Source organism: Capsicum annuum, chromosome 6, assembly GCF_002878395.1.
Source record: "Capsicum annuum cultivar UCD-10X-F1 chromosome 6, UCD10Xv1.1, whole genome shotgun sequence".
Lineage (NCBI taxonomy): Eukaryota > Viridiplantae > Streptophyta > Magnoliopsida > Solanales > Solanaceae > Capsicum > Capsicum annuum.
This window is the reverse complement of record NC_061116.1, coordinates 142281176-142295234: the sequence shown is the minus strand read 5'-3', so window position 1 is coordinate 142295234 and position 14059 is coordinate 142281176. Positions and strand designations below refer to the sequence as shown.

The following is a 14059-nucleotide window of genomic DNA, read 5'->3' as shown; positions in this document are numbered from 1 at the left end:
GTGCTATCACTATTCTACTAAGTCATTCATTTTATCATTAGAGGATATATTCCATAACCCTGGGATAACCCCGTATACTTGAGGAAAATAATTTCCTTTAAGAACACACCGTGAATCCGGTGACTTGAATCTTCCAATCCTCATTTTTTCTAAATGTTTGATTTTGCTATTTTCATAAAATAATTTGAACTTCTTTGTTGTTATTGAAATTATTTTTGAAGTTCATATTGTAAATAGAGATTTTATTTAATAAAAAACAACAACTGCATCATGACTAGCGTCTTGAGCTGAGTTGAATTTATTTACTCCCACGTTTGGTGAAGTCCCCAAAATTGGCCAAGGCATCAACTTTCATGTTTTGAGCTTTGCAATGTGAATATTACTATTCAGTCCTTGAAGTGACTCTACGAAGTGAGTAACTTATCCAGGTATTTTCTTATCCATTTGTCTTCTACTTTTAAAGTTCTGTTGATTTGATTAACAACTAGGAGCAAGTCACATTTGACTTCGAGGATCTCCACTCGTAGATTTCGTGCTAAATCTAAACCTATAATCCATACTCGTCCTCATTGTTAGTTTCATAATTATTATAATAGCTTATTAAAGAACTTTATCGAAGGGATTCTTTAAGACAATGCCTTACTCGGAATCCCTTGGATGGTGGATGCTTTGTTCGTAAGGAGGGTCCGAACTTTAGGTTCGACACCTAAGGTTTTCAAAAAATCTTTTTCAACTTCTGGCATTATTCTTTGACTGAAGTCTGCTATAAAATCAATGAAGATTTAAGACTTAATAGTAGTTTGTGGTTTGTATATTAAGTCATACCCATTGACTTCTAAGCCCATTTGTCCATTATAACTAATAACTCAGGTGCACGTATGCATTATAATTCTCAAGGGATATTTATTTGGGAACAAAAATTCTAACTAAATACATAATAAAATGATCACATATACATTTTATCTCAAACTTATACCTCTTTGTTACAGGAGATGTAATGTGTGAAAAAGCTTACTAAGACTCCGTTAATGGAGATGAGAAGAGAAGAGGAATGGAGCTAAAAAGATAAGAAGGAGAATCAAAATTATAACAGTTTCAAAAACTCTGTTACAATGTGAGCTGTTGTGCCTTATATAGGCTATTAGTGTAATAAAAAATATCTGGCAACTAACTTCTTCTTGAACATTCTCATTGATAGCTCACTCCACTGACTAACTAACCAATACAAGTGGACCCAATATAACAGTAATAGTGCTAGGCTAAGCTAACAATGACAGCTGATTGGTAACTCCTCTAAGCTGACTGTAACTAATATATATTTGGAAAACTCCCCCTCAAGCTGCAGGGTACATGATGTTGAGTACACCAAGCTTGCCAAGTAGATGTGAATGTTGAGCCTAACTTAGACCTTTAGTGAGCAGATTAGCAACCTAATCATGAGTAGAAACATATTCAACATGGATTAAGCCACTCTTAATCTTATCCCCGATGAAGTGATAATCAATTTTAATGTGTTTGAATCTTTCATGGAATGCAGAATTGTTGGCCAGTTGAATAGCTGATTTGCTGCCACTAGAGTAGTGTGGTATCTCAAAGGTACAGTTGGGCAAGGAGTCTGGTCAAATTTTTAAACTTCCATATCTCTTACTTGTTGGTATGATAGAGTATTTGATAGTATCTTATCTCCATGCACACCAATGGATTGATCATACTCTGTAGTAGTTAGTCTAAGATTTGATTCTAAAGGGGTGTGAGCTAGCTTAGGCCACTGAGGCCACTATTTGTTATGAGCTTAAGAATGTATTTCCTTTGGTTCAGAATGACTCTTGAATTTGACCTAAGAACTTCAATCCCAAGAAATATTTGAGATCACCTAGATCTTTCATCTTGAATTATTGCTGAAGCACCTTCTTTCTAGCAAAAATTAAGGCAGCAGTGTTCCCAGTAATAAGCAGATCATTAACATACACTAGAACAATGACTACATCAGATGCTCTCTTTAGAGTAAAAAATGAGTAATCATATGCACTTTAAGTAAATTCAGTTGTAATCAATGCAGTGGTAAGCTTGAGATTCCATTGTCTAGAAGCTTGTTTAAGTCCATATAATGACTTGAGAAATTTGCAAACTTTCTTCTCCCCCTGTCTCCTAAAACCTTCTGGCAGTTTCATATAAACTTCTTCCTTAAGGTCAACCTAAAACAAGGCATTGAAGACATTCATTTGCTGAATACAACAACCTTTAAAAACTGCTACTGCAATAACACACCTCACTATTACCATTTTTGCAAAAGGTGAGCATGTCTTATGAAAGTCCAAACCCTCCTGCTGACTATAACCCTTGGCTACCAGTCTTGCTTTAAACCTTGACACTTTACAATTTACCTTGAATTTGATCTTGTAGATCCATTTAGAACCAACAGTGTTCTTACCCTTTGGCAAGTCCACAACTATCCTTGTGTTGTTGGCTTCTAGAGCCTGAATCTCCAACTACATTGCTGCTACCCATCTATCATCCTTATTAGCTTGTTTGAAATACTGTGGCTTAGTGTCATTGGAGAAACTTTCCAAGTAGCTTTGATAAGCATTACTCATTTTTCTGTAACACAAGTTGAGAGCTAGAGGATATTTGCATTTCTGGCTTCCAGTTGGATTAACATAATGGTTTACTGACTCTAGATGGTTTGCTTGATGTAGTGGCCATGTTTGTATTTTCATCATATGAATCTGCATTCATGCTTGTGACTACATCATAATTTGCATCTGCAATAGGTAATATCTCAGGGATGGAACTAGCATCTTCACTAGGTGGAGATGGTTCATGATAGACATCCTCGTAAGTTTTACTGTCGCCATTACTTTCTCCATCAATTGAGCCAAAAAATCAAACATGAATACATCATTGTGAGTGCCATCTGGATTCTGCATATGCTTCAACTGTGCAAAGGGAAAAACATTCTTTTGAAAAGCAACATCTCTACTTACTATCAAATTCTTAGTATGGATGTCCAGCAAGATATAACCATTTTGAGTGTCAGAATATCCCATTAATACAGTAGGTTTGGCCTTTTCAAAGAACTTATATCCCTTGGGAACTATTGTCACATAATATAAACAGCCTATATCTCTTAAATGAGATAATTTAGGTTTCTTAGAGAACATAAGTTCAAAAGGGCTTTTTCTAGCTAGAACTGAAGAAGGTAGCCTATTCATCAAGTAAAAAACAACTTTCACACACAATCCCCAATATCTGGTAGGTATATGAGACTGAAATTTGAGTGCCCTTGCTATGTTTAGAAGTTGTCTATGCTTTTTCTTTACCACACCATTTTATTGTGGTATATGAGAGCAACTAGTTTGATGTAAAATGCCAAGAGATTGAAACAATATCTTACACTGTGAGTTAAGAAACTCTGTCCCATTATTAGACCTTATAACCTTAATCAATACACCAAATTGTGTTTTGATCAGAGAAATAAAAGTTTTTAATGACTATTATAGTTTCAGACTTCAGCTGTAACAAATGAATCCAAGTATATCTACTGTGATCATCCACCATTGTCAGAAAATAGTATTTATTATCTAAAGTAGAAGTTTTGTAAGGCCCCTAGAGATCTATATGTACATGGTCAAAGCAAGCAGATGATCTAGATTTACTAACAGGAAATGACAGTCTGGTTTGTTTAGCAAGTGGACATACTGTACATTTATGTAAGCCTTTTCCTCCTTATTATTCTTTAAGATATTCAAAACTCTTAAAACCTGTGAAGCTGGATGTCCAAGTCTCTTGTGCTAGAGAGTGCTGCTGGGTACAACAACTTCTGCAGCAATCTTATCATGCCTGTTCAGTGCATTGTTAGTTCTTTCCTTCCGGTCATTCTTGAAGATATAGAGTTCACTTTGTTGTCTCCCAATTCCTTTCACCTTCCCATTGAAGAGGTCCTGAAATACACATAAATTACGATAAAAAGAAATAAAGCAAGATAATTCCTTGGTTACTTTAGCTACAGACTGTTTTGCCCCTTTCCGATTCGAAGGGTTTGGAAAATATTATTTTTGACCTGTTCAAAAACTTTAAAGAAAATTTGGAAAAATTTAAGAAATTAAAGAGCCGCCACTTGATTTTTGAGAAAATATCAAGAAAAACTAAAAATATTACTTAAAAGTTTCAAAACAGAAAAAATCTTTTAAGTTTAAAAATTCTGAGTAAGCGTTCCTATTAATACTCTTGGAAGGTTGTTAAGGCACGAAGAGTATCCACTAACTTGCGGTTATCCAGACTATTTGAAAATAACTCTTTTGACTAACTATAAAAAGGGAAATTATTTTTTTTGAAAAGAAAACGATTAAGGTAAATTGTCTTCAAGATTTGTGCAAAACAAATTCTGGCGACTTAGCGAAGATTTTAGCTAAGTCTAAGACAACTAAGAACAATTAGCATATAAAGGAGAAAGGAGAAGATTAAAGGACTTAGGCCATTAGTCCCAAATTATAAACCCTATCCTATGCTAATTTGGGCTTTTGACCCATCTTCACCTGTCCTAATCTAAATACTTGGGCTTTTGGCCCATAACTTATCCTAAGCTAGTTTTCGGACCTTTGAGATCCAAAATCCGCTTCACCTGTATTAAATTACATCTTTGACTTGAGGCCCAAATTAATAAATAAATAAATGACTAAATGAATAAATAAAAATAAGGCAATAATAAAAATCAAGACTTTTCAAATCTCTTAGTAATCTCATCAATGGGTTTTCACCCATTTTTTTTCTTCTTTCATCTTCTTGCACCCGCACGCTATATAATCGATTTTGGGTTTAAAAATTTAAACTTGACTCGGGGAGATGGGCCTTATTGGCCCATTACGAAATGCAAGAGAAAAGGAGTCCATTTGGACTCCAAAACAGATTCATGCAAAGGAAAAAATAAAAGAAAAAGAATTAATATGTGTTCGAAAATTCTACGCTTAATAGATAATGATGAGATGGAAAAAATAATATTCTCAAGCATAAAGAAATTGTAAGCTATGATATCCAAGCAAACCAAATTATCCAACCAAAAGAAAAATTAACCTATCTTCCAAACAATCTTACAAAAAATTGAATCTAGCACAGTATAATTAACTAGCTCTTGAAAAGAAGACATGAATCCACAAGCATAGTTGCTTAAAATTTGGACAAATAGATTAATACATATTTGCTCATATCTATTACTTAGAGAAAAATAAGAAAAGTCACTATAGCATATGCATAACAATGGGATGTCTAAACACTTTAAGAAGTAAACCAATAAGCGAAGTGAAACAAATAGCATATATTAAGCATATTTGAGAGATGATATTCAAAGACCAGATAAGAGAAATAGTAAAAGATTAATTCTAAGAAAAATTGTTCAATTATGCCAACACCTATTTTAGTTTTACACCATTTCCACAAAACCTATAACCCTAACAACTTTTCAATCTAAACAAGAGAAAATCAAAGACAATTTTGAACATGAAAAATGAGTGACTCACTACTTCAAACTGAGAAACAATTTCACAGAACCTTAACAATAGTAACCATTTCTTTTCGACATAACGGAAACAACTTTATATACTAAAAGACAACATATCCACCAATAACGAATTTAAACAAAGCATGAGCATGCATTTTCAGCAAAGATAAAAACTTTATCCATAATAATCAAAGAATAAAGCCAGAAGGCGAAACAATCAATAATAACTATTCTTTTCAACATAAAGGAAACAACTTTACATGCTAAAAACAAACATATCTACCAACAATGAATTTAAACAAAGCATGAGTACATATTTTAAGAAAAAACCAAAACTTTACCCATAGTAATCAAAGAATAAAGCCAAAAGGCAAAACAATAAATATTAACAAATCATCCAACATAAAGGAGACAACTTTACATGCTAAAAACAAACATATGCGCCAACGATGAATTTAAACAAAGCATGAGTACATATTTTAAGTAAAGATCAAAACTTTACCCATAATAATCAAAGAATAAAGTCAAAAGGCGAAACAATCAATATTAACTATTTTATTTCAACATAAAGGAAACAACTTTACATGTTAAAAACAAACATATACGTCAACAATGAATTTAAATAAAGCATGAGTACATATTTTAAGCAAAGATCAAAACTTTACCCATAATACTCAAAGAATAAAGCAAAAAATATGTTTAACTATTGCTAGCTCATCTTTTATATCATGAATATGAAAATAGCCATAATATCGATACCATAACATTCTATGGCCTTCAAGGTTGTCTACAGCAAACAATCCCAGTAAATAAAATTGCAACTACGAACTACGAAGAAGAAAAAGATGAAGAAAATGATGATAAAACTAAAAAAATACAACAACGAACTACGAAGAAGAAATAGATGAAATAAAAAACGATAATAAAACTAAAAAAAAGGAAAAGGTGTGTTTACCTTTTTTGGGGCAGCAAAACGGAACTAAAGCTTTCTTTGGAGTCTTGATTACCACCGAAAATCATTCAACTCGAGAACTTCAATTAGTCCGCGAATTTCACGAAAAAGAAAAAAAATTACTAAAAAAACTTCTTTGCTCAAAGCTTCTTTTTTTTTTTTCAACCTTGAGACTTGTCTTTCTACCAAAATATTGGTAGTATTTACAGAAAAGGATGGGGATTTAATTCTTTTCATCCATCAATGTGAGAGAAAAATATTTACAGGACAGAATATAGATTCAATTCTTTTCATCAACCAATGTGGGAGAAAGAATTCAGAGATGTTTTTAGAATTTTAAAATTGAAGATAAAATGAGGTGGGGGGAAATTGTACAATGCAGTACAATTTTTGAATTCCAAAATTGGAAAAAGGACTTTGAGGGGATTGTACAATCTAGTATAAAATTTTGAATTTTAAATTTGAAATTATTTTTGGTGGGAGTTGAGTAGAAGTTATGAGAGGTTTTGAGAATTTTGGGGTTATTTAAAATATAACCCCAATTGGGATTTAAAATTTAGCCAAATTTATTTAATTTTGACCTAATTAAAAATCAATTGGTGGATTGTATTGCAATTATGGACAATTTGATTTCAGTTATGGTCAAATCTAATAGATTGACTAAATTAAATTGAAATTCGATACGAATTAATACTTTCTTTAATTCCGAGCTTCTTAATTTAATAAAACCAAACATATATTCATCCAAATAAATTATTTTTGAGAGTAAATTATATTTAAATTAAGACTTTATTCGTTCGAATAATTTTTCAGGCTTATCTCCGTAAAAAACTCAAACTTTGATAAAAATATTCATTCAAGTAACAAAATTTATACAATCTCGTATATGTGAATACGAAAAATGTATAAGCATCACTTAAATGATAAAATTAACCTAAATAAATATTTTAGAGCGCATTTGTCCGAATGAAATAAATATTTTACTTTTATTTAAAATTGAAGAAACGCAGGATTAAATTTAGTCCTGGAAGGCAAAAATTAGGTATCAACATAGACAACAGGTTAAGCTTGAATTCTGGCACAAACAGAACACCTTTAATTATCTCATCTCCAAAAATGTAGGCTTCTCCAATGTGTGAGATATCTACTGCAACTCCATTGGGTAAATGCAACTTGTCATGGTGATACTGACATGAACTGTTGCCATCTTTAGATATATGCCTTGTGGTAGACATATGATGTGTAGCTCCTGAATCCACCACCTAACTTTGAGAACAACTTTTAGACATAAAACAAGTAGTAATACCTGGAAAGTTGACTTGTTTGATTTCGTTGGTGTCTTTGTTCAACATAGTCATGATTTGATTATATTCTTCTTTAGTAAAAATATGCCCCTTAGCCACTTGTGGATGATGTATCTCTTGACCAGTGCGAGCCACATTTGATTGTCCAATCACTGCATTTGCACTATAAGACTGGGCATTGATGTGTGATTGCATTCCATCATTACTAGAGTAGTTGTGACTAGGTCCTACATGTCCATATCCACTACCATAGGACTTGTTAGTGCTCACATTGTATCCTGACATCTTATTTTTCTTCCAATCAGCAGGGTATCCTATTAGCTTGTAGCAGTTGTCCTTGGTATGACCTGTGAGGTGATAATATTCATACCCCCCTCCTTTATAATTTGAGTTTCCTTGTCCAGAATTGTTACTTCGATGCACTTGATAGCTAGTGATTCTAGTTTCTCATGCACAACAATCATACAAGATGAATGTTGAATTTCATCTTTTATAATCATGGCATATGCTTGGTTAATTGTAGGTGTGTCTCTCTTCAACAGGATTTGCCTGATCCTGGTCATATGACTCATTCAATCCACTCAAAATTTGGAGCAATCTTAATTCATATAGATGATCTACATACTCCATAGATTTAGGACAATCATAACTAGGATTTGGGACTAAACCATCATACTCACCCTATAAGCTCTTCAACTTTGTAAAATAAACCAAAACAGAATCAGTACCTTGAGAAAGCACGTTAATTTTGTGATGTAATTGGTAAATGCGCATACGATTCACTTTATCAAATCGTTCCTTAAGATCCTCCCAGACTGCTTAAGCACAAGTAACATAGATAGTTCTAGTGAGTAAATTTTTACTTATTGTATTCATAATCCATGAAAGTATAATTGCATTGCAGGTCTCCCATTGTTCATGAAGTTCATCTCTGTATATTTGTTTGCTGCAAACTCTAGTAACAAAACCATATTTTCTCTTTCCTAGAAATGCAATTAGCATCGATCTACTCCACAAGCTATAATTTTTGGATCCAGTTAACTTGGTAGGTACAAGCACTGCACTCGAACTATCTGAGGCACTAATGTACAATGGATCATTCTGATCAATTTTGATTGGCGCCATAGCAGATTTCACCAGAGAAAATGGATTGAAACTTCAGAGAATCACATTCAAACAAAATGCAGGAAAATAGAATGGCCATATGAGAAGGAATCTAAATTCTCTCCCTGGCTCTGATACCATGTGAAAAAGCTTACTAAGACTCCATTAATGGATCTGAGAAGAGAAGAAGAATGGAGCTAAGAAGATAAGAAGAAGGATCAACATTATAACTGCTTCAAAAACTCTGTTACAATGTGAGTTGTTGTGCCTTACATAGGCTGCTAATGTAATATAAAATATCTGGCAACTAACTTCTTCTAGATAATTCTCATTGACAGCTCACTCCACTCACTAACTAATTAATACAAGTGGACCCAATGTAACAGTGACAGTGCTAGGCTAAGCTAACAGTGACAGCCGACTGGTATTTCCTCTAAGCTGACTGCAGCTAATATATATTTGGAACAGAATAAGCAAGGATATCCCATGAACTACGAATTGAGATATTTCATGCAATTATTTTATCCCACCTTTCATATGGGATAGTTATCCCACCATGTTAGTACAAATAGTGAGATAAAATAGTCTTGGGATTATCTATTAATACCCTACCGCCAAGCATGAGATATATAAAGTTAATCTCAAAATTTATCTCAAGATTATTATCCTTATCCCACACACATCAAACGACCATGGGAAATAAGCTCCAAGAAGAAGAATTGCGATCATGGGACTTAATTATGAGAAAGAAGAAAGAAATTAGAGAAGTTTATAACTGTATTATTATTCATCAAACAGGTTAACTGTATTATATACATACAAAGCACGATTAGCTACTGCTAAATGCATGGTAATTAAAGTAGCTAGTAACTAGATTAATTTCCCCTCTTCAGTTAGCATTCAACTATCTGCAACGTCGCTACTAATTAATTAATTAGCTTCCTCTAATATGATTAACTGCTTCTTGAACTAGGATCAGCTGACTTGACCTCATGGCTCGAGTTGAAATAATTAACTGCCTCTTTGAGCTAACATGTATAATATCCTGTTGACAATAATAAAAATAAAAACAAAAATTTGGCCAACATAATCTCTCTCACCCCCGTTAAAGTATTGAAGTAATTAAACACGACAAAAATAATACTTCGAGAATGATAAAAGGGGAGTGATATAATATAATAATATGTTAATGGTAAGGTTAATATCCTCTTCAGTATGAATTGCTTGAAATAATTTTATAAATCCATTTGCGGTCACCTTCTAATGATTAGGTTGATGGAATGGTTCACTTATATCCTTCTAAATTGGAATTTTACATTTATAGTGGTTGTATATATAGGAGTTTTAGAGGCATATATACTATACTAGTCAACTCAAATTATAAGAGCATTTGGTTCGGAGGAAAACATTTTTTCAAAAAGTATTTTTTATTTTTTCATGTTTGGTTAGTTAATATATTTGGAAAAAAATAAAAAATTCCTTGAAAATAAAAAAAATAACAAATAGGAAAACCAAATTCCATAAGTGACATTTTACTCATCCTACAACACGGGTCATCCTCACCTCCACGGATCCACCCTAACCAAGAGTGTTTGTCCAGATTATATGTTTCCACGCTTTTGAAATGAAATATTAATATTTTGATGTTTATTTACCAAAAACCAGACAATAAATAAGAAAACAGTGCTAATTTTCCAGGAAAACAATTTCCATGGAAACATTTTCCTTCCTAGCAAAAAATACCCAAGTCAGAAAAAGAAAAGCTGGAACAAATTCTATCATTTATGTACTAGTGAATGGAGTATCAGACTATCAGTCAATCAAAATTAATGTTAGAGGTTGTTGGGGAAAATTATCATAACAAGAAACAGAAAGTCTACAAGAAGAAAGAGAACAAATATAGATATATTTTGGTCCCATGGTACTTTGAGTGACGTACCAAAAATTAGAGTTCTTCGTGGAAAACATCTTCATTCCTTCCATTGTCATAAACAGTATCATAGAAAATACTTTCATGATTCAGTATCTCATCCAACGACAATTTACCATCTTTGTTATCATCAGCCTATACAAAAAAACACCAATTCTGTTAAAATATTGAATCAAAGTACATATAATACATACTAATTTATTATTCACGAAAAACTTTATTTTGTGCCCCACACAACTAATAATAGTTGTGTGAAATCTCTTTTTGTCTCACAAGTAGGTGAATCTAAGTTTTATATTTTTGAGTCTACCTGTGAGATAAAAGGAAGTATCACATCTATTGTCAGTTGTATGAGACATAAAATGAAATTTTTCATTGTTTTACCGACTTGCCTCTCGAATCAAATAAGTGGTGTAGACTTTAGCGTAGGAGAGTTCTCCAGGGCACAAATACTGCAGAATTGGTTTCAGTTCTTCCACTCCCAGAAATCTAGCATATTTGTATTTTCCAGTATAAAAAGATTAATTAGCTAAACGCAAATCACTTAATTATATCAATTGAAATTAACAAGTGACATGAATAAATTAGAAAAATTACTCGTCCCCATCGAAATCAAGCTTGGCGAATGCTTCAAATGGTGTTGGTATATTGCCCCCCTGAGTTTCGTATTCAAGGTACGTCTTATAAATATTATAAGCACCGTTACTGAATTCCAATCGATTTAGCTTATGATCGTTGTTTACATCCATTTGCCTGTCAACAAAAGTATCGATAACAAACATTTATAAGTATGGAAAATATATCTTAAATATATATATTTCACTAACAACGTAATTAATAAAATATTTTATATGATAATTACAGAGGTTCTAACCTAATTTTTTCTCTTAACAGCCACCTTTGTATATTTTCATTCCTGCTATCTTCAGGGTGCATAAAACTGCATGAAGAAGAGAAAATAAGGACATGCACAACAAAGACATGATAATATGTTTCGCACACTGACATGCACATACCCAAAAAGTAAAAAATAAAAAAGCATAAGAATAGTATTAATTACTCTCTAAATTCATATAAGTTTAGAGTTCCATTTCGATCAGCATCAGCATTTCTGAACTGTTTCATCCAAAATCCTGCTTCTCCGTGGCTTGTCTCATTTCTCTCTGTAAATTAAAGAGAACAAAATTTGGTTGATTAGTAGAAATTCCAAAAGGAAAAAATGAAAGGGAAAACAAGTGCACTAAAACTTTTGTTATGTGTGAAGTGCGAAGAAGGATCAAACCACAAAGTTCTATTCCACAAGATTTGTTCTCGATAAATGAGGTCTAAGATATTGAATCCATTTATTGAGGACAAAGTGTTGTATTAGTACGCAGTTGTAAAGAAAGAGAAAAGTTTAAGATATAAAATGCAATGATCTTATTACGTAGGAACATATCTTTGGGATCTCTTAGCCCAACAATATTATACTCGTGATTAATCTATATCTATAATTTATAATATATAATTTATATCTATATCTATATTTATATAAATATTTATAATCTATATCTATATCTATATCTATATTTATATAAATATTTATAATTTATATCTATATCTTTATCTATATCTATATAAATATTTATAATCTATATCTATATCTATATAAATATTTATAATCTATATCTATAATATATTAAAAGTGTGAAGGAGTTGTTTGAACTTTTTGCCTTTCATTAAAAGGTTTTGCTTTAGACAAAATTATCTTTTCACTATTTTTTTCTAATATTTAAGAGTTGAAAATTAATAAAATATATTTATGCTAAAACCTTTCCTTATTATAACAAATACTTTTTTCCATTAGAATTGATGACAATTAATACTTTTTTCATTAATTTAAGAATTTCAAATCAACTAAATTTGATTTTAAGAAGATTTGAAAAATCTAGAAATAAATATAAAAATTTTAATAAGAAGTATCAAAAATTTAAAATTTTTTAGTACATAATAAGAATGTAATCAATGATTTTGTAAAAGATTTGAATTTAAAAAAAAAGAAAAATTTTTAAATATAGCAAAAAAAAAGAAGAAAATAATGATACCACATATATGGTTTACATTATTATATTAAAGTGTGAAAGATATTTGAAATTTTTAAACTTCATTAAAATCTCCGTAATAGATAAAACTATTAAATTTTAAATAATCAAATGTTGTGCGTGTGAGGCATGTGCGGTTAAATTACAAATTCATAAAAAAGGCAAGAGCAGCCTGGCACTAAGATTCCGCTATTGGTGGAGTTCAGAAAATAGGCGGATTACAAGATTCTATCGTGCAGAAAATTTTGTATTTCTACATGAGACTGTTCCCACAGCTCAAACTCGTGACCTCCTGATCACGTGACAACAACTTAACCAATTACGCCAAAGCTACCCATATTGTAATTAAATCACATTTCAGTGAAAATTAATGAAGGAACATATATAATTGATGATCACCTATGTCTTCATTGGTAAATTGAGGGAAATATTCAGAGAAAGAAATAGCTCCATCTCCATCCTTATCTCGAAATTCCATTTCTTTCCATGTCCTATAATGTAATCGATCAATCGTTTGTTGCGTATTCCAAACTTTCAACTCTTTGTACTCAATGAATCCATCTTTAGGTGCAACATCCAATATTGGAAACAAAACCATCAATCTCAAAGTTGTTTTCAACCTCCCATCATTATCAAAATACTTATCATCCTCCTTCTTACGCGATCTCTCACTAGAATTATTATTGTTCTTTTTTTCTTTAGGCTTTTGTTCCAATTCAGCAACAAGAGGATCGAAAATGGGGTCACGAATCTTGAGCCCTAATCGTCTGCTCAAGCCCTTAGGGGTGTAATAATATGCACTATTATTAACATTCAATTTGATGAATAGTACAACGAGAAAGATGAAGGCGGTGATTTTGGCAGTAACCACCACCTTCGACATTTTCTCGTACTACTATGATCACTCTGCTGACAAGTTTTTCTTCCTTTCATCTAAAAACTTGTTGGGGCAGTTACAAGATAAGGGCCAATATGTAAGTGGTTAGTGATGTTTAGTGGTTAAATAGTACTTTGAGAAATGATAATGTTAAGGATCACATATATTAATTACTTCTTACAAGTGTTTTTTTCTTTTAAAAAAATAATTCCTTTTGAAAAGTTAAATATATTAGGAATATGACTACCAAATAATAACTAAATAAGCAAATCTAAACAAAATAAGAACTTAAAATTTATAACTAAAATTTCGGTTTA

General features: G+C 31.9%; 2 protein-coding genes across 2 annotated transcripts; both read right to left on the bottom strand.

Moving 5' to 3' along the window:
• Positions 1-2030: 2030 nt before the first annotated feature.
• Positions 2031-3047, bottom strand: LOC124899526. Its single transcript, XM_047414431.1, has 2 exons — positions 2847-3047; positions 2031-2195 (listed from the first exon to the last, which is right to left on the bottom strand). Exons 1-2 carry the CDS (start codon positions 3045-3047, stop codon positions 2031-2033), a joined length of 366 nt encoding a protein of 121 aa, XP_047270387.1.
• A 6566-nt stretch (positions 3048-9613) lies between these two features.
• LOC107874973 (calumenin-A) lies at positions 9614-13838 on the bottom strand. The gene is made up of 7 exons (XM_016721654.2): positions 13265-13838; positions 11845-11947; positions 11659-11724; positions 11382-11537; positions 11177-11273; positions 10794-10919; positions 9614-9899 (listed from the first exon to the last, which is right to left on the bottom strand). Exons 1-6 carry the CDS (start codon positions 13746-13748, stop codon positions 10800-10802), a joined length of 1026 nt encoding a protein of 341 aa, XP_016577140.2. The 5' UTR covers positions 13749-13838; the 3' UTR covers positions 9614-9899; positions 10794-10799.
• Between the last annotated feature and the right edge of the window lie 221 nt (positions 13839-14059).